The sequence below is a fragment of the Cyprinodon tularosa genome, unplaced genomic scaffold, assembly GCF_016077235.1.
Source record: "Cyprinodon tularosa strain WSP-4 unplaced genomic scaffold, ASM1607723v1 ctg361, whole genome shotgun sequence".
Taxonomy (NCBI): Eukaryota; Metazoa; Chordata; class Actinopteri; order Cyprinodontiformes; family Cyprinodontidae; genus Cyprinodon; species Cyprinodon tularosa.
In genome coordinates, this window is record NW_024039076.1 from 336,754 (window position 1) to 360,066 (window position 23,313).

At 40.3% G+C, this 23,313-nt stretch overlaps 1 protein-coding gene across 1 annotated transcript; it reads right to left on the reverse strand.

Moving 5' to 3' along the window:
* Window positions 1–894: 894 nt before the first annotated feature.
* Window positions 895–22,981, reverse strand: kctd6a (potassium channel tetramerization domain containing 6a). The gene is made up of 6 exons (XM_038295854.1): window positions 22,835–22,981; window positions 19,352–19,453; window positions 16,498–16,667; window positions 1,948–2,200; window positions 1,267–1,425; window positions 895–1,181 (listed from the first exon to the last, which is right to left on the reverse strand). The coding sequence occupies exons 2-6, from the start codon at window positions 19,376–19,378 to the stop codon at window positions 1,071–1,073; spliced, it is 720 nt and encodes a 239-aa protein (XP_038151782.1). The 5' UTR covers window positions 19,379–19,453; window positions 22,835–22,981; the 3' UTR covers window positions 895–1,070.
* Between the last annotated feature and the right edge of the window lie 332 nt (window positions 22,982–23,313).

Sequence of the window (23,313 nt, forward strand, 5' to 3'; positions counted from 1 at the left end):
AGGTTTAAACAGGTTTTTCGGCCAGTGGGAAACAGCATGTGAACGGAGTGGAGCGTTACGCAATTCTCGCTCCCTGTTCAGGAGGATGATCGCTCATTCGCTCCACCGCTCAAAGTTGCGACAGGACGCTCCACTCAAAATCGGCTCCGCGCTAACCTTAATTTTCCTGTTGCTCCGGTGAAATCGCTCAACGGTTGCTCAAATTTTCAGGAGAAGGCATTTTCTGACATTTTTCCTTCATGTAATTATGCCAGGGCCCTGGGACACACGGCGTTTGATATAACGATGTCACCGATACATGATGTGTATTGTCTTATTTAACTGGCTGTTAAATTATCGCACTGTTTCCCAGCTATGAACCTAACACCTCGCATCGGAATGTACTGGATCGAAGCGAAATTCTCACTCGGGCCTTTGAATTGAAAACCGCTCAGCGCTCCACCATATTTCTTCCGCTCCGCTCACATGCTCTGGTGGGTAAGTAATATGAGTATAAGTAATATGAGGAGTTCTTTGGAGTTATCTGGGTTTTCCCAAGGTTGTCTAATTTCATTAAATTCAGATGGCCTGACTTTTGATAAAATTATCTAAAATCCTGTTGGGAAAACGTGTCATTAAGTTAACAAAAAAAGGATATTTTCCACCATTTATCTTCAAATTTGTAAAAATATGTAGCTATTAACAGATTTGTAAACAGCTTAGAAATGTTAAAGTGACCCATAGCCATCAGCAGAATTCAGACACCAGAACCGGTTAGTGTCAGAACATGTGTGGATTAATAACAGATGATCGTGAGATTTTTTTAATAAAAAGACGAAACTGATGCACTTTTTAAAAAACCTAAGGCAAGTATTATGAAGAGTTGTAGCTTGTAACATGTTTATAGGTTAGTACATGTTGTTTAGTGAAAGGAGTTTACATTTCCACCCCTTGCATTACACAGAACCAAAGACGTGTATGAATAAATAAAATCTGTCCTTTATGTCCCTGGTGTTCAGTATCAGCTGATGATCCTGTAACATCCGCCCGTGTCTGCAGACGCAGCCACCCTCTGAGGTTCCTCCTGTTTATCAGTCGTCGACTTTATGAACTCGTCTGCAGAACGTCCAGTGATGCTCCACCGTGTTCTCGTTGGCTCGTTCGCTCATGTGAAGAACCCGTGTGTTTCTTATGGTGAAACCCTGAAATGCATAGACAGTCAGCAGATGACTGTTCAAAGCTCAGCGTCTGTTTTTCATTCAGACTGATGTGTTAAAACAGACGTACAGCTTTTGAGATGAACTCCAGCAGGTGGACACGCAAGCTGACCTCCTGCTGGTAGTCACACGGCCCAAACGTGAAGGAAACCTGGTAATCTCTTGTGTCCATCATGTGTTTGTTCCATTTGGTGAAACCTTTGGAGATGGACTCCAGGAACCCATGAACCTGAAGGAAAAAAAAAACACAGGGGTTCCTCATTTCTATTCGTAAAGTCCAAATTATCGAACTATTCAGGGAATCTGCATAAAACGCTGGTTTGGAACCAGTGAGGGAGTAAGTTTAGACAGACTGATCTGACAGAACCAACCAAATGATCAGGTGATGGCCTGAAAATTGGTGGGGAAAAAGCAATAGACCAGAAAGCCTGGAGAAGAAAATCAATCTAGACTGACCCTGAAACATGTGACTAAAACTCTACTAATGTAGATCTAGGTCGGTCACCAGCAACCCATGACTAGTTATGCACGGATTGCTCTGTTACTCATATGACCTATAAAGAACCTTGAGTTCTAGACTGAAGGAGCTTCAATTAAGACAGACATTTCTTACAGATTTGAAGATTTTAAAAATTGTGACTCCACCCTTAACATTATAGAACATCTAGGTCTTTGAAATTGTAAGAAAAGGAGTGGTTAGTTCATGCAGCCTGCAGAGGCGAGACAAAATAAGAAGAGGATGTTAAAGGACCTTGGTAGTGATGGTGAGCTGGGTGATTATGACTGCGACAGGGTTGGAATACTTTGAGAGCTTCCTGGTGCTGGATAGCTCCACCACCTCCTCATAAGTGTCTGTGGGGTACGGCAGCAGAGGTTTGGGGTCTCCCAGGCACTGGATCAGGGGCTCAATCTGGTAAAAGTCTGCCTCTTTCCGCAGCAGCTCCAGCTCCTTGAAGTCACACGGCAGCGTGAGCTCAGACGTCCGCAGGAAGTTGAGGATGTAGCTGAAACAGCAGGGAAAAAAAGGAAGGAGATCAGCGGAAAGACTGCTGAGCTGAGAGTTGTGTCTGACGGCTTGTGTCAGACAGGATGGAAGCTGAAGTCCTGCTGGTTGTAGAGCGAGAAAAGGCTTCTGTTTGGAAACATAACAGTTTAAACTGCCTGAATTCACTGAAACCTGTAAAACGTGGGTTAGTTACTGGGGAGAAAAGCTTTAGTTTTTTGTTTTTTTTTTGTTTTTTTTAGTTGCTTCACTCAACCCCCAATTGAAGCTTTGCTTCACTACCTTTTTTGTATTTAAAGCTTTTAAGGTACTTTAACCCTTTCTATACCCTAACTCTGACAATAATCTTAAGCCAATCCATTACCAATTCATGTCTCTAACCATAAAGCCTGGTTTATGCTCAGAAACCAGGTCGTCTGTGGGTGTGTCCCTTATGCAGACACTCTGAGGCACCTCCCTAAAATTGTAGGTGACCGCAGGTAGTGTAGCTATCGCAGGGAGGAGAGAAAGGAGGCCTCTGATTGGCCAATTTTACATCCACTATCCATATTTCTTGTTTGGTACCTAATGGCAGAAACTCTCGCTGTAGTGCCGTCCACAACGCCTGGCATACCTCAGACACTATCCCAGACACCGTGTAGCAGGGGTTCTTAACCTTTTCGACCTTGAGGCCCAATTTTTATAGTACAAAATGGCCCGGGGCCCATTATATATTAACACTGTACAGTTTGATTTGTATTCATTAATAAACCAAATCCACTTATTGCTTAACAAGCAAAAAAATTGTCTAATAAAATGGCATGATAAAAGGGGATCATCACAAAAACTTTTTTTAAACGTTTACATAAACCTGCACACATACATCAAGACACCGAACAGGCTGATAATTCATGGACCAAATCAAGCTGTGATAAGAAAAAATTTTAAGGATCAATTCAGGCTTTTTAATCATAATAAAAAAAGACCAATAGTAGGATTTTTACTTTAAATTAATAAAATAAATGATATATATATATATATATATATATAAGTATAAATAAATCATGAAATCAATAAAAAGGGGGTGATAAAATAAATGCTCAATAATTAATCTATAATAAAAATAAATGAAATTAAATGCAAATGAACATAGCTTAAAATTGCAAGCATGTAAAATCTCAGCATCTCCATTTGCATGCAAGAAATCTATATTGTGACAAATGAATGACCACATTCAACGTATTATCTCATATACATACTGCTTTCTGCGAATAACGTAATTCCGTATCTGGCTTTAACACCTTTGATAACTGCAAACCATTTCAAAATTGCATATCAGCATACTCCTACTTTTGTGCCAAAAGTCTAACTGTGACACATGCTGGAGTAATACCATGCCTAACACTGTTTAAATTGAAGTCAGAATGTCTAAAACATCTCTTATTGGCAGCTTAAAAACAATGATGACTTACCTGCCAAGTGGATGTCATAACTCCATCCAAAGCTTCATCAGTCAAAATGAATTTGGAGTGGCCAGGTGGCCATTGCTTTGTAGCCCATAATTAAAGCTTGTCATTTGTTTGAGAAGCCAAAAAAATGAACCCACTTCGGAATTAACTGGCTCCTGTTGGTAAAGGATGCTACGAACACTGTCAAATTTCAACAGAAATCAGCAGTTAATGAACTTTGGTTGCCGGTTGAATAGCATGTAGCCCGTTAAAGCTTGCTTCAAACATATCTTTGAGAATGAACACTGAAGGGATTAACCCAAATGTGATGAAGGGTCAGAGTCCACCTTGTTAAAGCTTGGTCTTTTTTGTTAAAACACTATGGCTAATGCATATATGTTTCCAAGTTTGAGGATGTTTCTCTTCCCATCCAGGAAGCTTTTTCAATTCAAAATGTCAGAAATAATGTTGAGTTCCAGGTTGTATACATTAGCCCATTAAAAGCTTGTTTTTGTTTAGAAAACATGCAAATTGAAACGGATGAAAGGGTCCACCCCTTCGGAATGGGGGTCGTTGGGCTTCTTTTGTTAGCCTGCAATGCTACATACCTGTCAATGTGTCTCAAAGAGGGGTCGTTAAAGGGAATTGTGGGCCAGGCTGAATAGGCGAGGTCCCTTGCTTTCCTGTACAGGGGCTGGGGGAGGTGATGATAGCACAAAGGGATTAACCCAATTGCTGCATTGTAGGTTTTTGAAATCTGAGTCCACCCCCTCTTTTTAAGCTTGGTTTTTCTTTCTTAACATAGATGGCTTCCTTCCCACCCCTCTCAAACCACATATTTTGGTCCGTCTTCCCTCATACTGATTCTGAGAGTTTCAAACATTTGAACAACTTTAAACTTGGAAATGTTAGGTTTATTCTTTATACATCATGTGCATTGTTATTCTGTTAGTCAGATTAGACAGAGCAGAAGGCCTTCCTTCACATTGTGGATGTCACTGTGTGTACGGAGGTCATCTAATCAGGACAGCCTTCGTGTCTTTAGAAGTACAAAGGATATGGGCACATCTTGGAGCCGGTCTGATAAAGGGAAACTATCTGTAATTCTTGGGCATAGAGGCAAGATGCAACCGGTAGGGAAGTTCCGAGGTGCAGCTGCCTTCAGGGGGACATAACTTCCACATATTAACAGAAACAAAGTCCGATGATTGTTTTTAATGTTCTTTTTTTGGAATGACTATGACCTGAATGAACGAACACAATCTACATAGCGTAGACCACGTTTCAAAATTGGGCATAAATCAGAAACATCTGCGTCATACCTTTGGCAAGCTAACTGACACACTGCTGGGGGAGTATAACCAGCCCTAAACTGTTAGTAAAAATGAAGGGTGGGCCAGAAGAATGTCCTTACTTTGGTAAAACATCATCTATATTATGAAAAAAGAAAATTAAAAACAATCTACTGGACTTTGTTTCCAAGTTTGAGGATGTTTCTCTTCCCATCCAGGAAGCTTTTTCAATTCAAAATGTCAGAAATAATGTTGAGTTCCAGGTTGTATACATTAGCCCAATAAAAGCTTGTTTTTGTTTAGAAAACATGCAAATTGAAACGGATGAAAGGGTCCACCCCTTCGGAATGGGGGTCGTTGGGCTTCTTTTGTTAGCCTGCAATGCTACATACCTGTCAATGTGTCTCAAAGAGGGGTCGTTAAAGGGAATTGTGGGCCAGGCTGAATAGGCGAGGTCCCTTGCTTTCCTGTACAGGGGCTGGGGGAGGCGATGATAGCACAAAGGGATTAACCCAATTGCTGCATTGTAGGTTTTTGAAATCTGAGTCCACCCCCTCTTTTTAAGCTTGGTTTTTCTTTCTTAACATAGATGGCTTCCTTCCCACCCCTCTCAAACCACATATTTTGGTCCGTCTTCCCTCATACTGATTCTGAGAGTTTCAAACATTTGAACAACTTTAAACTTGGAAATGTTAGGTTTATTCTTTATACATCATGTGCATTGTTATTCTGTTAGTCAGATTAGACAGAGCAGAAGGCCTTCCTTCACTTTGTGGATGTCACTGTGTGTACGGAGGTCATCTAATCAGGACAGCCTTCGTGTCTTTAGAAGTACAAAGGATATGGGCACATCTTGGAGCCGGTCTGATAAAGGGAAACTATCTGTAATTCTTGGGCATAGAGGCAAGATGCATACAGGTCAGGGCATGGATGGCGTGTCAGTTTCTGATACGGACAGCTGAGCTTCCACCTGATGCAAAACATGGACTCATGAGCTATAAGAAGAAGTAACCTTGTTCGGGGCTCAATCTTTGCTCAACTTTGCCGGACTCTTTTTTGAGCCCACAGCTGTGCAAACTCCAAGCATTTTCTCTGTCCTGTAACGACCTGATCTGGAATAAACGCTGTTACTTTTTTACTCCTGTTTTTGTAGTCCTTTTTTATATGGCTTTACCCAGTTTGAGTTAAGAGTAGTAAACAACTTGCTCCCAGGAAAAGAACCGGTAGGGAAGTTCTGAGGTGCAGCTGCCTTCAGGGGGACATAACTTCCACATATTAACAGAAACAAAGTCCGATGATTGTTTTTAATGTTCTTTTTTTGGAATGACTATGACCTGGATGAACGAACACAATCTACATAGCGTAGACCACGTTTCAAAATTGGGCATAAATCAGAAACATCTGCGTCATACCTTTGGCAAGCTAACTGACACACTGCTGGGGGAGTATAACCAGCCCTAAACTGTTAGTAAAAATGAAGGGTGGGCCAGAAGAATGTCCTTACTTTGGTAAAACATCATCTATATTATGAAAAAAGAAAATTAAAAACAATCTACTGGACTTTGTTTCCAAGTTTGAGGATGTTTCTCTTCCCATCCAGGAAGCTTTTTCAATTCAAAATGTCAGAAATAATGTTGAGTTCCAGGTTGTATACATTAGCCCATTAAAAGCTTGTTTTTGTTTAGAAAACATGCAAATTGAAACGGATGAAAGGGTCCACCCCTTCGGAATGGGGGTCGTTGGGCTTCTTTTGTTAGCCTGCAATGCTACATACCTGTCAATGTGTCTCAAAGAGGGGTCGTTAAAGGGAATTGTGGGCCAGGCTGAATAGGCGAGGTCCCTTGCTTTCCTGTACAGGGGCTGGGGGAGGTGATGATAGCACAAAGGGATTAACCCAATTGCTGCATTGTAGGTTTTTGAAATCTGAGTCCACCCCCTCTTTTTAAGCTTGGTTTTTCTTTCTTAACATAGATGGCTTCCTTCCCACCCCTCTCAAACCACATATTTTGGTCCGTCTTCCCTCATACTGATTATGAGAGTTTCAAACATTTGAACAACTTTAAACTTGGAAATGTTAGGTTTATTCTTTATACATCATGTGCATTGTTATTCTGTTAGTCAGATTAGACAGAGCAGAAGGCCTTCCTCCACATTGTGGATGTCACTGTGTGTACGGAGGTCATCTAATCAGGACAGCCTTCGTGTCTTTAGAAGTACAAAGGATATGGGCACATCTTGGAGCCGGTCTGATAAAGGGAAACTATCTGTAATTCTTGGGCATAGAGGCAAGATGCAACCGGTAGGGAAGTTCCGAGGTGCAGCTGCCTTCAGGGGGACATAACTTCCACATATTAACAGAAACAAAGTCCGATGATTGTTTTTAATGTTCTTTTTTTGAATGACTATGACCTGAATGAACGAACACAATCTACACTTTCATGGTGCAATGGGGAAAATGGTTCTAACTTTTATCCCAAAACAGCAGCATACACACACGCTAGGAAAAAAGAAAAAGACTCACTAATCCAATCAAACATTTGGAACATCCAAAATAAAAACCAGTTTAATCATCTTATTAGATGCAGAAAAATCTTTTGACAGGGTTAATTGTAATTTTTCTGTCTGTGACCCAACATACATCTGGGTTTGGATATAATTTCCTGTCATTGATCAGAACACATGGGTGCCTGCATGAAAAGAAATGATTGGATTCCTTTGAACTTCCATCCGGTAGGGAGGCACCATTCAAGTCCCTCCACTTTATATTGGAACCACTGGTGGCTGCAGTTCATCAGAACAAACATCATGGGACTGAAGCGGCTAAAAGAACCAAATTAAATACAGCTGCTTTGCTACATGAGACACACACAGGGCTTTGGGGCTGAGGGAACTCTGCATTTAGCCAGCAGTAGGATCTCCGTCGCTCCAACTGGATGCCTTATTTTCATCTATTGCAGAGAAACAAACCTTCATTCACAGCAACATTTCAGCACTACTCCACCAGTCTGCTCAGAAATCTGCTATAATGAGTGAAAGCTTGAGTTTGCAAGTGTGTGAGGAGAACCGACCTGACCTCAGCCACAGTCAAACACATTTGCATTTTCTGAGGTTGAGTGTGAACGGATAAGCGACTCTACAGATGTGGGTTGCCGACAGCCAATGAAAAAGAGGCTGTGACACAATGTCAGCTACAAGCCCAGTCATTACAAAACCTAAATAAATGTTTGAAACTCAGAATGAGTGTAAACGGAATGAAAATCTCCCCCATCAGTTCCCCTTCTGGGCTGAATGTAACATAATGTTTTCAATAGATGGGGGGAAAGGAACACAATTATAATATGCCAGAGTTCTGGGGATATCTTTCATTTTCGTACCTGGTGGTTTGTTTGTTTAAATAAAAAGTTTGATAGAATCAAATGGGTTTATCTGATCAATCATGTAGTCTGAGGTCCATCACTGGATACCACTTGCTTGGTCTTTTATCCATTAGTTGGTCCAATTTCTTTATTTGGGCTCCAACAGTGGGTCCAGTTTTTATATGGATCCTGTACTTGGTCCAGTCCCTATATTTGGGCTTCAACAGTTTGCCCAGTTTATTTATCTGTGATTCAACAGTTGGTCCAGTGTCTTTATTTGGGCTCCAACAGTTGATCCAGTGTCTTTATGGATCCAACAGTTGGTCCATTTCATTTATTTGGCATGAGTTGGTCCAGTTTCTTTATTCTGGATCCAACAGTTGGTCCAGTTTTTATATGTATCATGTACTTGGTCCAGTCCCTATATTTGGGCTCCAACAGTTGGCCCAGTTTATTTATCTGTGATTCAACAGTTTGACCAGTTTTGTTATTTAGGCTCCAAGAGTTGGTTCAGTGTCTTTATGGATTCAACACTTGGTCCACTTCCTATAGTTGGGCTGCAACAGTAGGTCCAGTTTCTTTATTTGGGCTCCAATGGTTGATCCAGTGTCTTTTTGGATCCAACAGTTGGTCCATTTCATTTATTTGCCATGAGCTGGTCCAGTTTCTTTATTCTGGATCCAACAGTTGGTCCAGTTTTTATGTGGATTCAACACTTGGTCCAGTCCCTATAGTTGGGCTGCAACAGTAGGTCCAGTTTCTTTATTTGGGCTCTAACGGTTGATCCAGTGTCTTTTTGGATCCAACAGTTGGTCCATTTCATTTATTTGCCATGAGCTGGTCCAGTTTCTTTATTCTGGATCCAACAGTTGGTCCAGTTTTTATGTGGATTCAACACTTGGTCCAGTCCCTATAGTTGGGCTGCAACAGTAGGTCCAGTTTCTTTATTTGGGCTCTAACGGTTGATCCAGTGTCTTTTTGGATCCCACAGTTGGTCCATTTTATTTATTTGCCATGAGTTGGTCCAGTTTCTTTATTCTGCATCCAACAGTTGGTCCAGTTTTATGTGGATTCAACACTTGGTCCAGTTCCTATAGTTGGACTGCAACAGTAGGTCCAGTTTCTTTATTTGGGCTCCAATGGTTGATCCAGTGTCTTTTTGGATCCAACAGTTGGTCCATTTCATTTATTTGCCATGAGTTGGTCCAGTTTCTTTATTCTGGATCCAACAGTTGGTCCAGTTTTTATGTGGATTCAACACTTGGTCCAGTCCCTATAGTTGGGCTGCAACAGTAGGTCCAGTTTCTTTATTTGGGCTCTAACGGTTGATCCAGTGTCTTTTTGGATCCAACAGTTGGTCCATTTCATTTATTTGCCATGAGCTGGTCCAGTTTCTTTATTCTGGATCCAACAGTTGGTCCAGTTTTTATGTGGATTCAACACTTGGTCCAGTCCCTATAGTTGGGCTGCAACAGTAGGTCCAGTTTCTTTATTTGGGCTCTAACGGTTGATCCAGTGTCTTTTTGGATCCAACAGTTGGTCCATTTCATTTATTTGCCATGAGTTGGTCCAGTTTCTTTATTCTGGATCCAACAGTTGGTCCAGTTTTATGTGGATTCAACACTTGGTCCAGTTCCTATAGTTGGACTGCAACAGTAGGTCCAGTTTCTTTATTTGGGCTCTAACGGTTGATCCAGTGTCTTTTTGGATCCAACAGTTGGTCCATTTCATTTATTTGCCATGAGTTGGTCCAGTTTCTTTATTCTGCATCCAACAGTTGGTCCAGTTTTATGTGGATTCAACACTTGGTCCAGTTCCTATAGTTGGACTGCAACAGTAGGTCCAGTTTCTTTATTTGGGCTCCAATGGTTGATCCAGTGTCTTTTTGGATCCAGCAGTTGGTCCATTTCATTTATTTGCCATGAGTTGGTCCAGTTTCTTTATTCTGGATCCAACAGTTGGTCCAGTTTTATGTGGATTCAACACTTGGTCCAGTTCCTATAGTTGGACTGCAACAGTAGGTCCAGTTTCTTTATTTGGGCTCTAACGGTTGATCCAGCGTCTTTTTGGATCCAACAGTTGGTCCATTTCATTTATTTGGCATGAATTGGTCCAGTTTCTTTATGGATCCAACACTTGGGCCGTTTCTCAATGTGTTCTTGTGCGTTCTTGTGTGCTCGTGTACTTGTGATACGTCATCAGCCCGACCACTGTTCCAATTGCAGAGAACGCAAGACCGAGAAGGCACCAAATCCCCGGATGTTGTTCTCGCCCCGCCCTCTTTACCCAGTATGCATCAGAGCAGACTTGTCCGTTCTTTAAGATTGAAAGCTGTCCCAGCATGCACTGCAGCAGCAGCAGCTTTCAATGTAGTGCTTCATTGAAAGTTAAAAGTTCTCTTTTCTTTTGCTTTTGTTTAATAAAAGTACGTTTTAAGATCATTTGAGGCGAGAATATAATACTTTAAAGCGTCACTGTATGGCCCATTTACAGATTTAATGCGTAATAAAGAAAAAAGATTTCCGAAATTGAGAGGACCGTGGCAACCAGCGGAGTTCCAAAGCTAGCGGCAGCCAGGGCTAACTGCAGCCCGTCTGCAGCAGCCCTTTCTCTGCATAGCCGTGTGTGAAGGACAGCTGGCTCTGATGGCGATTTTTTTTTTGTTTTTTTTGGCAAAACGTTCATTTGATTTGTGTTTATCTGACTGTGTTCATTATTATTCCCCCACTAAATGTAAAAAGTCATGATTTATTATTATCAAGAGACTATTAATAACAGGAGGTGAAATGCAGCTCTAGACGAGCTGAGCGTGAGGTGACGTCATGAGTACGCTTCTGTTCCAATTGACCCAGATTTATCCTGCGTGCTCGAGTTCTCACCAAGTCCAGACTTTCCTGTGTTCTTGCCAAGACCGGACTTAACGAGAACGCGAGTACGGCCTCGTGTTCTTGTGAATTGAGAAATGGCCTTGGTCCAGTTTCAATAGTTGGGCTCCAACAGTTGGTCAAGTTCCTTCCTTTATGGAACCAACAGTTGGTCCAGTTTTTTTATGGATCCAATACTTGGTCCAGTCCCTATAGTTGGGCTCCAACATTTGGTCCAGTGTCTTTATTTGGGCTCCAACAGTTGGTCCAGTGTCTTTATTTGGGCTCCAACAGTTAGTCAAGTTCCTTCCTTTATGGAACCAACAGTTGGTCCAGTTTTTTTATGGATCCAACACTTGGTCCAGTTCCTATAGTTGGGCTCCAACATTTGGTCCAGTGTCTTTATTTGGGCTCCAACAGTTGGTCCAGTGTCTTTATTTGGGCTCCAACAGTTGGTCCAGTGTCTTTATTTGGGCTCCAACAGTTGGTCCAGTGTCTTTATGGAGCCAGCAGTTGGTTAATTTCGTTTATTTGTGCTCAAGTTGGTAAAGTTTTTAATTGGATCGTACAGTTCGTGCAATTCCTATAGTAGGGCTGCAATAGTTGAACCAGTTTCTTTATGGATCCAACAGTTGGTCTAGTTTCTTTATGGTCAGTATTTCCACTGATGCTTATTTGGTCTGCAGACTGCTACTCCTGCAATTCAGTGTCAGCCTGACGTTGTTTGGTGTATGGCTAATCAGTAGGAGAGGCTGGTGCCTGCAGGCTACAGTGACCTTTAGGAACCGAGGCCATCTGTCCTTCACCTCTCCTGGCTGCCCTATAGTGAGGTTACTACCCTTCTAACTATTAAAGTTCAATCAGACTTACTCCACACACTCATCTAATGTGCTGCCGTTATTCTTTATACGCCTCGGCCGTATCTAGACCCACAGCTAGTTCGTTAAAGTCCCTCTTGCGTTGTAAGGAATAACATAGTGCAGACCATGCTTCAATATTGGGCATAAATCGAAAATATCTGGGATAAGTTGACTGAGACACACTGCTGCGGGAGTATAACCTGCCCTTAACACTACACCACACAGGATTTCCGTCTCTTCCGTGAAGCTGCCCGGGGGTTCACATCGGAAGAGGAAGCCAGCATGGAAGGCCCAGTCTCAAGTTTCAGATCTCCAGAAAGACCAAGGCTAAGCAGTAATGGTTGACATGTCAGAACCAACTAGCTGCAAAACAGACCTTTTGCAACATTTCTTTCAGAGTTTCAAAACTTACAGATGGAGAGTGGCGTTAGGAGCCTCCTAAGGGAGCTCTTTCCCTGATGTTTACCTAGCTGGAACAAAGGAACCTTTGATGTGTGTGACCTGCTTCTAAGTGCTAGAGGAAAACTCAAGCCTTCCAAATTGATTCACAGAAGTCTGCAGGTCTGGTACTGTTGGGGACAGCTTCTCCAGTAAACAGTATGTATTTTGATGATTTTTGATAATTTAATGTATTTACTGTGAAATAAAGACAAAGCTACGAAGATGAACCGCATGGTACACCACGCTTACATGTTTGAGTTGGGTTTTTCTTTAAGCTAAAACAAGCTTTATTTCACTAAGGGTTTAAACACTGACATAGTGGTAACGTTCATGTGTTTTCTAATATGCTCAATATATTTTGATTACAAAATTATGACCAAAAGTAATTTAATGGGAATTCTCATGTCAGCTCACTCAAAGAAGACTAAGAATCAATAAACTAAACGTTATTGGGTCCTAATTAAGCAAATTATTTAATGAAACATTATTTGTCTAAAAACGTTTTATTCACCTCATAGATTTTCATAGTAAACTGGTTGGATAAACGTTCCACTCAAAAAATTGACCTCAACATAAACCTTGATTCAGAAACACAAAATCCACATTAAACATTGATATCATTGCATCCTGTCATTGGTTATGGTTTTTAACCATGTCTTTCCTTTTGCTTTGTACATAGTAGTTTAGTTAAGTTGAGTTTAACTTGATTTCAGTCAAGAGTTGTTATCTGAAATATGTTTGGCTTGGAGCTGACTGATTTTTGTTAAAAACTTGTATATTTTGATGGTGAATTTATTCCATATATGAGCAGAATTATCTTTTTGACCCTTGTTTAAGCTCGGTTCACACTTTTATTTGTTGTTCTAACACACAGCTAGCAGGGCGTGGGTTTATAAACAACATATAACCAACCCTACTGGGGTGGTAAACTCTTAGCTAAGAGTATGCTAAGAGAGAGTATGCTATGTCAATGTCTCGCTAAGAGTGAGCGAGACATTGACTGACTGATCCACACCAGTGGGATCTACAGTAGGGACACTGGAATGTCATTCTGGCTGGAGAAATGCTGCCAGATGGTGACAAATGGGGCAAAGTTATCCACACTGAGGGGAATGCACCCCCAGATGGGAGAATGGATAGAATGGATTAGAATAGATGTAGGAGAGTAGGGCTGCAACTAACGATTATTTTAAAAATCGATGAATCGGCCGATTATTTTTTCGATTAATCGATGAATCGGACAAAAAAAAAATTTTTATATTAACCTCTTTATTCCAAAATAAACATTTTAGACAGAACAAACAAGCACACAAGTACAGGTTGCTCATTAACTGTACTGGTGCAATATGAAAAATAAATGTTTGTGTAAAAACTACGCAAACTTACATGAGAAATGTAGCTGTACATCCACAAAATATAGGCTACTTTGGTTCATAAAGCGCAAAAAGAGACAGGCATTTTTGTTTTTTAAAGCCCCTAAGGGGTTCAACAATAGGTCCCCCCATTTCAACAAATGAGTTTTTTTTTAGACTAGAAGAGTTCTGCCTTTTAAGACAGGAAAGTATAGCAGTTAAAGTTGCTGCTTGAGAAAATACTGAACCATAGAGATAAAAATAGCCCTGTGATTCAAATTATAAATTGTATTTGGAATAAAAATGAGAGAACTAGGGGTGGTAAAAAACACATCCTCCAAAGACAGATATTTACATGGGAATGTGGCAGATAATTAATTGACATATTACTGATCTTGCTGGATTTTATTCTGCTTTACTTCCATAAATTGCAGGATCTTCTTTTCTTTATCTTTGCCAGAAGATTTAAACTTTAAAAGCCTTGCCCTCATAATTTGCAAGTTAATTTATTTATAAAGAAAATATAAACGCTGCTTAAACAAATGTAAATGAAATTAAAAGTAAAATAAGTAGCCAACCTTATCCCTGTCTGTAACCTACTAACAAGGTAAGGAAAGCATCAGATGAGCTACCTGAGAAACTAACGTAACGTTTCCCCACTTTAAAACCAAACAAACATGGTTACTCATCCTGCTGATCAGCTCTCTTCACTGCCATCGAAGGCTCCAAAGTGTTTTCTTTTCAGGTGCTGCGTCATAACAGTGGTGCTTCCGTGCCATGTTAATTTCTTTTGAAAAAAGTTGCATGTTACGACTTTTTTCACTTTACAAAGCGCAGGCTATTTTAATTATTGTGATCAATTTGCGCCGTCAATCCCGGCGCATGCGCGCTTCATTTGCAGTCTGGACGCTGAGGGTAAACTCCTCACTAAAATCCTGCGGCTCTGACTGCCGCGCTGAGAGGGATTCCTGTGGGAGAGGGAGAAAGGCGTTGGGATGGGGGAGGCGCCCCACGGCAGGCAAAAGCCGCCAGTGACACCGTAAAAAGTCGGCAGATTTGTCGCTAGTCGCTTTTTTGAAAAATAGTCGCTGGAGGGGTCTGAAAAGTCGCTGAGTTGGCAACACTGCAACTGCGGCGCTGACTCGCTCCGCCATATTTTTTTTTCTTCCCCCGGATGACGGCGGCGGCGGATGACGCATTAATCGCGCGACACAACTAATCGATGATTAAATTCGTTGCCATCGCTTTTAAAAGTCGATTTTTATCGATTTTATCGATTCGTTGTTGCAGCCCTATAGGAGAGCTACAAGTACATTGGAATACCACAGGCAAATGACTGCAATGAAGAGGCCACAAGGGAAGCAGCAACAGCTAAGTACTTTCAACGAGTAAGGCAAGTTAAATGTCAGCTATGTGGCAAGAACAAGCTCAGCGCGAGCAATACCTTCCCAGTAATCAGATACCTTACTGGGGTAATATGTTGGCCAAAGGGAGAAATTCAGGCCACCAATATCAACATACAAAAGCTCCGCACCATGAAGCTTCATAGTCATTCCAAATAACGTTAAAAAACAATTCACTGGACTTTTTTTACAAGTTTGATGACGTTTCACGTCCCATCTAGGAAGCTTTTTCAATTCAAATGTCAGAAATAGCGTTGAGTTCGAGGTTTTATACAGTAGCCCAACAAAGCGTTGTTTTGTTTAGAAAATATGCAACCCGGAAGAACAGGTCCACCTCTTAGTAATGGGGAGTCGTTGAGGCCTGCAATACCCAATATTAGCCCCTAACTCTGAAAATTGAGTCGTTCGGGTCATTGTTGGCTTGGCTGAGCAGGACAGTTGTTTTGATTGCTGGTATAGGTATAGAGGTTGACATGATAGCGGGAAAAACCTACAACTCTATTGCGGTGTTGTCGGTTCTTGAGAGCTGAAACCTGAGTCCACCCCCTCTGTTTAAGGTTAGTTTTTATCTCTTAACATAAAAGGCTTACTTCAAACCCCTTTCAAACCACCAGTCTCTCTTAGTCCAAATTGTGAACATTCTGGAAGTTTAATTAAACTTAATTTTTTACTTTTACATGGGCTTGATTTTGCTTGTAGTAATTCCCTGCCAAATGTATACTAATTAAAGAAAAATAAAATTCTAGTTAAATGTAGGACACTGGATTAATTGAAGTTACCTTTTAGTTTGTTGATGTTAGAATATAGACTTGGTGTACGGAAATTATTAGGAGGTCTTCAAAGGTTGCCTGTAGCTAGATTTATTCTAAAACAATGGCCTTGGGGCCTTCTGGCCACTAAAACTTTAACTGGTCTGAGTAAAAAAAAAACTGTTGTTTGAGGATGAGGGTCTCTTAACTAGGTAAGGGTTCAAGTACGGCATTTATTTATCCTCCTCCCAGTATTATGCAAGTTCTGATGATTAGCATACTGCACAGTGAAAACCATTTGCTACAAGAACAATTCTGCTGATTTTGAAGATAGAAAACCATATGAACCTGGTTAGTTGATCAGCTTTGTAGTAGCTATGAAATTCTCTGTTTTATATGTTCTTAAGTAGATCTGAACCTTGGGATTAAAAATCTAACCTGTTTGTAATTTCTAAACGTTCAAAAAAAAAAAAAAAAAAGATATACTTTTAGACAAGTTTTAGACAAAACTTCTTTTGAGACAAACAATTTGGTTCAATAAATGTAACTCTTACCGAAACAGTGGGCCGTCCCGGTCAATGAAGTAGTTTCCGTGGGAGTCTTTGACTGTGGGGAGGTCTCCTCTGAACATGGCACCCAGCATTGAGTCTGGGTAACGCTTCAATGTTGACAGAGAAGTGCTGTAAACACAGCCACCCACGTTCAGACTTACTGGCTCTCCCATCTGGATATAAAAGACATGGAAAAAGTCACAACATCATTTTGGCTCTATTGATCAATAAAAACTTAGCCCAGGTATTTAGTTTGGTAAAGGTTTGTACATCTTTCCTCCCTTATAAGAGCAGCAGGAACTACTGAACTACAGCAGCCAGATTTGCTTTTGATCAGTTTTATATTCTAGATTAATAGCTTGGTTCTGGGCCTACATTTACTACATATCAGCAAAATGTAAAAAGCCTAATGCTACGTTCAGACTGCACGAGCTAGAGGCAGCAGTAGCAGCCAGTTTTAATGCAAAGTCAATGGTTGACACGCATCGAGGCGCAGCAAAAGTTCCTGCTGCACGCTTTGAGCAGCAGAAGCAGCGCCTCATGACCTTCTGAGTATTTGACCTGTGTGACGCGGTTCGAAAGCAGCAGCTGCTGGAGTTGGAAAAATTTAATTTTTGCTGCTCGACGTCGACATCAACTAATAAGAGAAGCTGATTTGGGAGCTGGCAGGGAGACAGACACAGCACTGCTGATGCAGAGCGCTATGATCACTCCTCTGAAACAGTTTAATAATGATTAAATTAACTTAAAATTTGGAAACTTGCTGGTAAAATATGTTTGCTTTTATTATTCTGGTGCCTGCAGTTTGGATCACGTATATGAAAAACGCCGTTCAGCCGCCACGAACAGTAGCAGAAAATCGGGAAAAGGCGACCGAGCCAGAGGCTGCCACTGAAGGGGATTTCCAGCGGTGTACTGGGGTCTGAGGGGCTTCGACAGGGAAATAATATTTAAAGGCAGGACCGTAATCTTGATGAACTGACTGCAAAGATAAAATTTTCAGGACTTTCTCACTTAAAAACATATTAAAACTACTTTTTACCCTCTGATCACTGCTAATATAGCAAAGCCGCTCTGCCATTTAACACAGGAGCAGCAGATGCATCTGGACACACTTTATTAGATGCAAGACAGGAGCGTCAAAAATGCTCTTGACACGTGTCTGATCTTAATGTGAACAAGCATCAAAAAGGCTTATTTCCAGCGCTTGCAGGCTGAACGTAGCATTACCATTAACAGATCATTTATAACGATAACTTATAGTTATAGCTACAAATCTATGTGCATAACAATCAAATGTTGCAAACAATCTTTCCATCACACTGTGCATCTATGATACTTTCTGAGGGGTTTAAAATTAGCTTTGAAAAGTAAAGTCATCTTTAAATATATTTCACTTTGATAGATGTTATAGGATTTTAAGAAATATTATCTATAAACAGGAAGTTACATTTTAGTAAGCTTGATTAGATCAGGGGTCCTAACCAACCATTTATTTCAAAGCGGGGCTGCTGTTATTCTTTATTATCAGGAAGTCTTTCGCTAATCCAAAACGCTGCAGCCAGAGTCCTGAATCAAATCAAAAAGAGAGATTGCATTTCTCCTATTTTAGCTTCCCTTCATTGTTGTTCCTTTAAATCATTACATGAATATATAACATACAAACCCCTGATAATCCAGCTCCACAATACATCAAAGATATTGTTTCATATTTTTCCAACAGAGGATTTTGCTGTCAAGCTGCAGGTTATTAATGAGCTCTTAGAGCTTCTAAAGAAGAACATGAAGCAGAATTTTAGTTTAATACTGTTTATATTGCAACAATTAACAATACATACCACCTCAAGACACTTAACAGTGCCTTAATTCAAAATCTCCTGTGGAACCAACCATCACATTCTAAGTCAGATGCAAATCTAAATTATTCCTCTGGATTGTTGGAGCCTTTTATTGTGCATGGATTATGCGATTGGTCTGTGGAGCCATAATGGGAGTGCTTATGTCATTTCTTGGGGATGAGCTCCATGAATCTATTGTAAATGCTTGGAAGCTGAAATCCCAATCCTCCCCCTCTATTCAGTGATGGCTTCCGCTTCTCCTCTTTCAAACCATCTGTCATCTTTGCCCAAAATCGTAACACTTTGGTCTTCAAAAGTTTGTCCTTTGTTCTTCAGGTACAACTGTACAGCTGAATCTTGCCCAGAGCAACCGGCTCTCCTCTGCTTTCCCATATGTTTGTGTTGTTGTCTGGTTTCTCCAAAATATAATAACATATCCTGAGCTATCTCTATAGCTATGCTGTTATAGGCTTAGACTGCCGGAGGACATAGGGTCCACTTTCCATAGTGTGTTCATACACAATATATAACAGCCCAAATCATATCTGATTAAATAAAATATTTACCACTCCTACTGAGGAGGGCAATAAACATCTTAAAGTATCAGAAAATTATAAATTCCCAGCTGGCTGGGAATTGAATATAACCGTTATTCACAACATTAATATGACATCCAACCTGGATGGGAATTGAATATAATATAAAATCATACTGATAATGCATCGCCTTGATTGCAAAACAGTAGCTATTAAAAACACCCCCAGACTTTGTTTGTACATCATGTCTTAAGTCAGGGGAACACACCTGAACGCAGCTCAGTGCAGAGCAGCAACATATTTGCAACTTTATAACTCAACTCATAGCACCAACTTTATTTGGTTTTTAATTATTCAGAATTAAAATTATACAGGAAAAAAAAACTTGGTCACAACAGTGTAATTAATCTGATCCTCTGGCCTTTATTCTGAATCATATCAGCTGTATGTGATGGGTTTAGGTCATCAAATCAAGACACGCACCATGTGACCCAGGTCTCCATTCTCCATCTGCCAGCGAACCTTGACCGCCGTCTTCCCCCTCTGCCTTTCACAGCGCCGAGGCAATCATTTCTGTGTTTCCACCTGCAACAAAAAGCGTGACATCTTGAGCTACGGTTGCTATGGCGACAAACTGTCGGTTGATCCAGCGTGATTGGAGAAGGAGGATCCCCGCTGATTAGTCACGGTGTCCCTGATGTGTCCGCACATCTGTCAGCTGGTGGGGAAGAGGATGAGGGGGGGGCGATGAATGGAAGCAGATTAAAACAGGTGAACGATCAGCTCGCCTGCACCAGGACAAATTAGCCCCACTTCAGCAGCGATACCGCCACAATTTGAGACCGCAGCCATCAGAGGTTAAAACCCTGATTTCAGATTACCCTGCTGCAGACTGAATAAGAAAGTAAGCTATAAAACAGGGAAAGCCAGAGAGCAGCAAGCCCCAAACATCCACAATGTTAAAGCTTCCTCGGTTCATTTAAAGCGTATAAACTGATGACTCATCTTAGGTTTAAACCTGAATTAAGTAAGTCTTGCTGCAGTTTCTCAGTTGAAACTTGGTCTGGACTTTGACTAGGCCATTCTAAACCATTGATCTGCTTAGATCTAAGGATCCATCATATCTGTCTGTAAGTTTAGGGTGGTTCTTCTGCTGGAAACTAGGACTGGTCGATTCCTAGATTTTATTTATTTACCAAATTTATTTGTTATAAAATTTAGATTTTTTGGAAATTACTATTTTTTCCACCAATGCTCTTCTTGACCTTCCATAGCTCAGAGTGTCATCATTTCATTACTTGTTGACTTTCTGTTCTTCATCTATAGATCAGGGCTCGATGTTGACGATCACCCGATCTCCCGGGGCAAGTAGTTTTCATTGTTGGGAGAGTTCAAATTTTATTGCATTTGCCCGCCGATTTAAAACTATTAGTTTAGTCTTTGGTCTGAAATAAACCATCATCCAGTTGATCAGTCAGTAATAAAGACTAAAGGAGCCACAGAGTCTGCAGGTTTGAGCAAAGTCTGACAATGAGGCAAAAACAAACAAGTGCAATGATCGCAAAAAAAAAATCCATCACTCAAAATTACTTTAAAATCACCGACATTCGATGAAAACGCCCCAGAAGCGTTGCCGCATGATTTGAAAAAGCTGCGTGATTTTCCGCCAGATGGCGTGATTTTTGTCCACCTAGCGGTAATTTTGATGTAGTTACCAAAACGACAAACAAGCTAGAAAGCGCTATTGTACTCGTGTTTCTGAATCATTTTATTCGCATAATCACTCAAACATCACCTACATTCGAAGAAAACGACCCAAAAGCGTTGTCGGAGCGATTTTTGTTGTTTTGTACACATTCTCGCATGATTTGAAAAAGCCGCATGATTTTTCGCCAGATGGCGTGATTTTTGTCCGGGAATTGGAGCGAATCAGACACATTTTTTCGACTTGGCAGGCTAAAAAACAACAAGGCAAAAAAATGTAAGCACAGTAACACACCCACCACCTATTTTACCCTCCACACACTTAGCATCGGAGATCCTCTTTACCCACCAACCATCCTCATCCATTCACTAAACATTTTCCAAGCACTCAATAGTTTAAAGCAAAGTTTAGTTTGAAAAGAATGTGCAGGAAGGATTGAAAAGCATGTTAACACGGTAATGTAGGCTTGAGTTCATTATCTGACGCATGCAGATACACACCAGGAACCTGGAAACTTAAAAAATACTGAATTACAAAAAACATTTCAAAAACAAACATGTTTCATTGATATATATACAAAAACGAATATTAGGAACTATATTTATCAAACATTATACTGGGCAAGTAAAAATTGTTTCTGGGCAAATGAAATGTGAAAGTCACTTGCCCAAAAGGCAAGTGGTAAAAATCCTTAATGTCAACCCCTGTAGATGATCCAGTTGATCCTGCCTTTCAGTAATTACGTCTGTCTCTCTTACAGATTTTATTAGAGCGTCTGGAAAACTGGGTCAGCCTTTCTGGTACAGAACTGGACTGAACTGAATGAAGATTTAAATCAGAAACCAGAAAAATCACATGCGGTGTTCCTCAAGGCTCCACTCTGGTGCCCCTGCTATTCAATATCCGCTTAGCTCAGATAATAGCAAACAAGATCAGTTACCATAACTATGCAGACGACACACAATTTTACATCACAACGTTAAGAGGTATCTATGAACCCATCAGAGCGTTGGTTAGATGATATTTCACAAATTTTTCCACCAATGCTCTTCTAGAGCTTCCATATCTCAGAATGCCATCATTTCATTACACTCTGATATTAAAACAAGTGCCGGTAGGTTGCTTGATGGCCACCCCTCCTCCCTCATAATCAAAAGCAACTACTGTGTGTTTTGTTTTTTTTCATTTCCTTTAACAAAACTTTATTTACACAATTCAAAACATGTGAACAATTATTGATGTAAAACAATTGTCAGCTAAACATCATTAAATGAGGAGCTTGTTAAATTGTAGCTGTCGTTCATCTGACACAGACATGTCGATGCATCGATACAATTATACGATTATTATTTACACCCCTAGTGTGTGTATATGAAGAACTGCATTCTACTTTGATGTAAAATAATCGCCATCATGGCTTCGTCAAGCTGCTGCCTACCTTTATGAAGCAGGAAAAAGACTAATACAAAGTGAATCCAGTGGAACTTTTTATTGCCTACCTGGAATGGGTGAAAATAGTTGACTAAATTTTTGGTTCTCAAAATGGTATCAGTGCCCTATTTGTTGGTATTCTTCGATACCGATACCACCATGTAAGTGCTGGATCGGGAACCCGCCTGATACTGGTATATCAGTATCGGTGCAACACTAGATGTAAACACTTTAAATAGATTGAGTTTCTATATTTTTAGAAAATTCAGAAAGGATCACCAAGTTGTGTTTCTGCATCAGTATCGGAGTATTTCCTGGAGCATTACTGAACACATTTAACAGGCATTTTAACCTGATCTGATGGCGATGATGGAGGTTATGGAGACTTTAATCCCTTTGGCTGGAATTTTGATCTGATCTCATCTAAATAAATGAACATCTTTAGGAAATATAGTCTTTTTATACATATTGTGACTGATCACTAATTATCTTTCACACACCACAAATACAGACTGACTGCTTCTGAGGATTATATTTGTAAATATGCAGCTTTAATTGGATGTTTCTGACGTTTAGGGGGGAAAAAGCATCCAAATCCAGATTATGATGATAAAAATTCTCCTTCCACAGATATCGACTCTGTTTTCCTGCTTTACTTCCATTAAATGTTCATATTTATGTAAAGAGGTAAGAAATCCCAGGTTGGAATCAATGGCATGAAGCAGAGCAGCTTTGTCTCCCAGAAGCTAACAGTTAGCAGCTGTTAGCAGCTTCAAAATCGGTCTCAAAACAAGTTTCGGTCAAAATATAAAAACTCTGCCAGTTCTTACCTCAGACGGCTTCATATCACCCAGATAAACCGATTTCATGTAGCAGTTTAAAGCCGATAGCGACGTTTGTTTACATCCTTTGTTTTTGATGGATGACACTTCCGGTAAGGCGTTTCAAAATAAAAACCTACAAAATAAAAGTCGTTCAACTAAAAAAGAAAGGGGCGCATTATAAAAGACTAATAGACACAAATTAGTCAGTTTGGGGGTCCTAACAGCTGTTAGGATTCATTTCATGGTTCCTGTTACACCATAAAAAGCCTAAAATATGTAAAGAAAAAATATGTTTTTTTTTTTTATTGTTAATTTATTTATACCTGATAAAACAAGTAAAATAAATAGAAAATACAATAATTACTAAAAGATATTTTAAAATAACTTTTCACAGCATATAATCTCTATGTTTTGTTCAAAATGAGGTAGCAAGAGATTAATGACAAACATAATGCTTTCTGCTTGCACAATATTAGCTGCAGGTG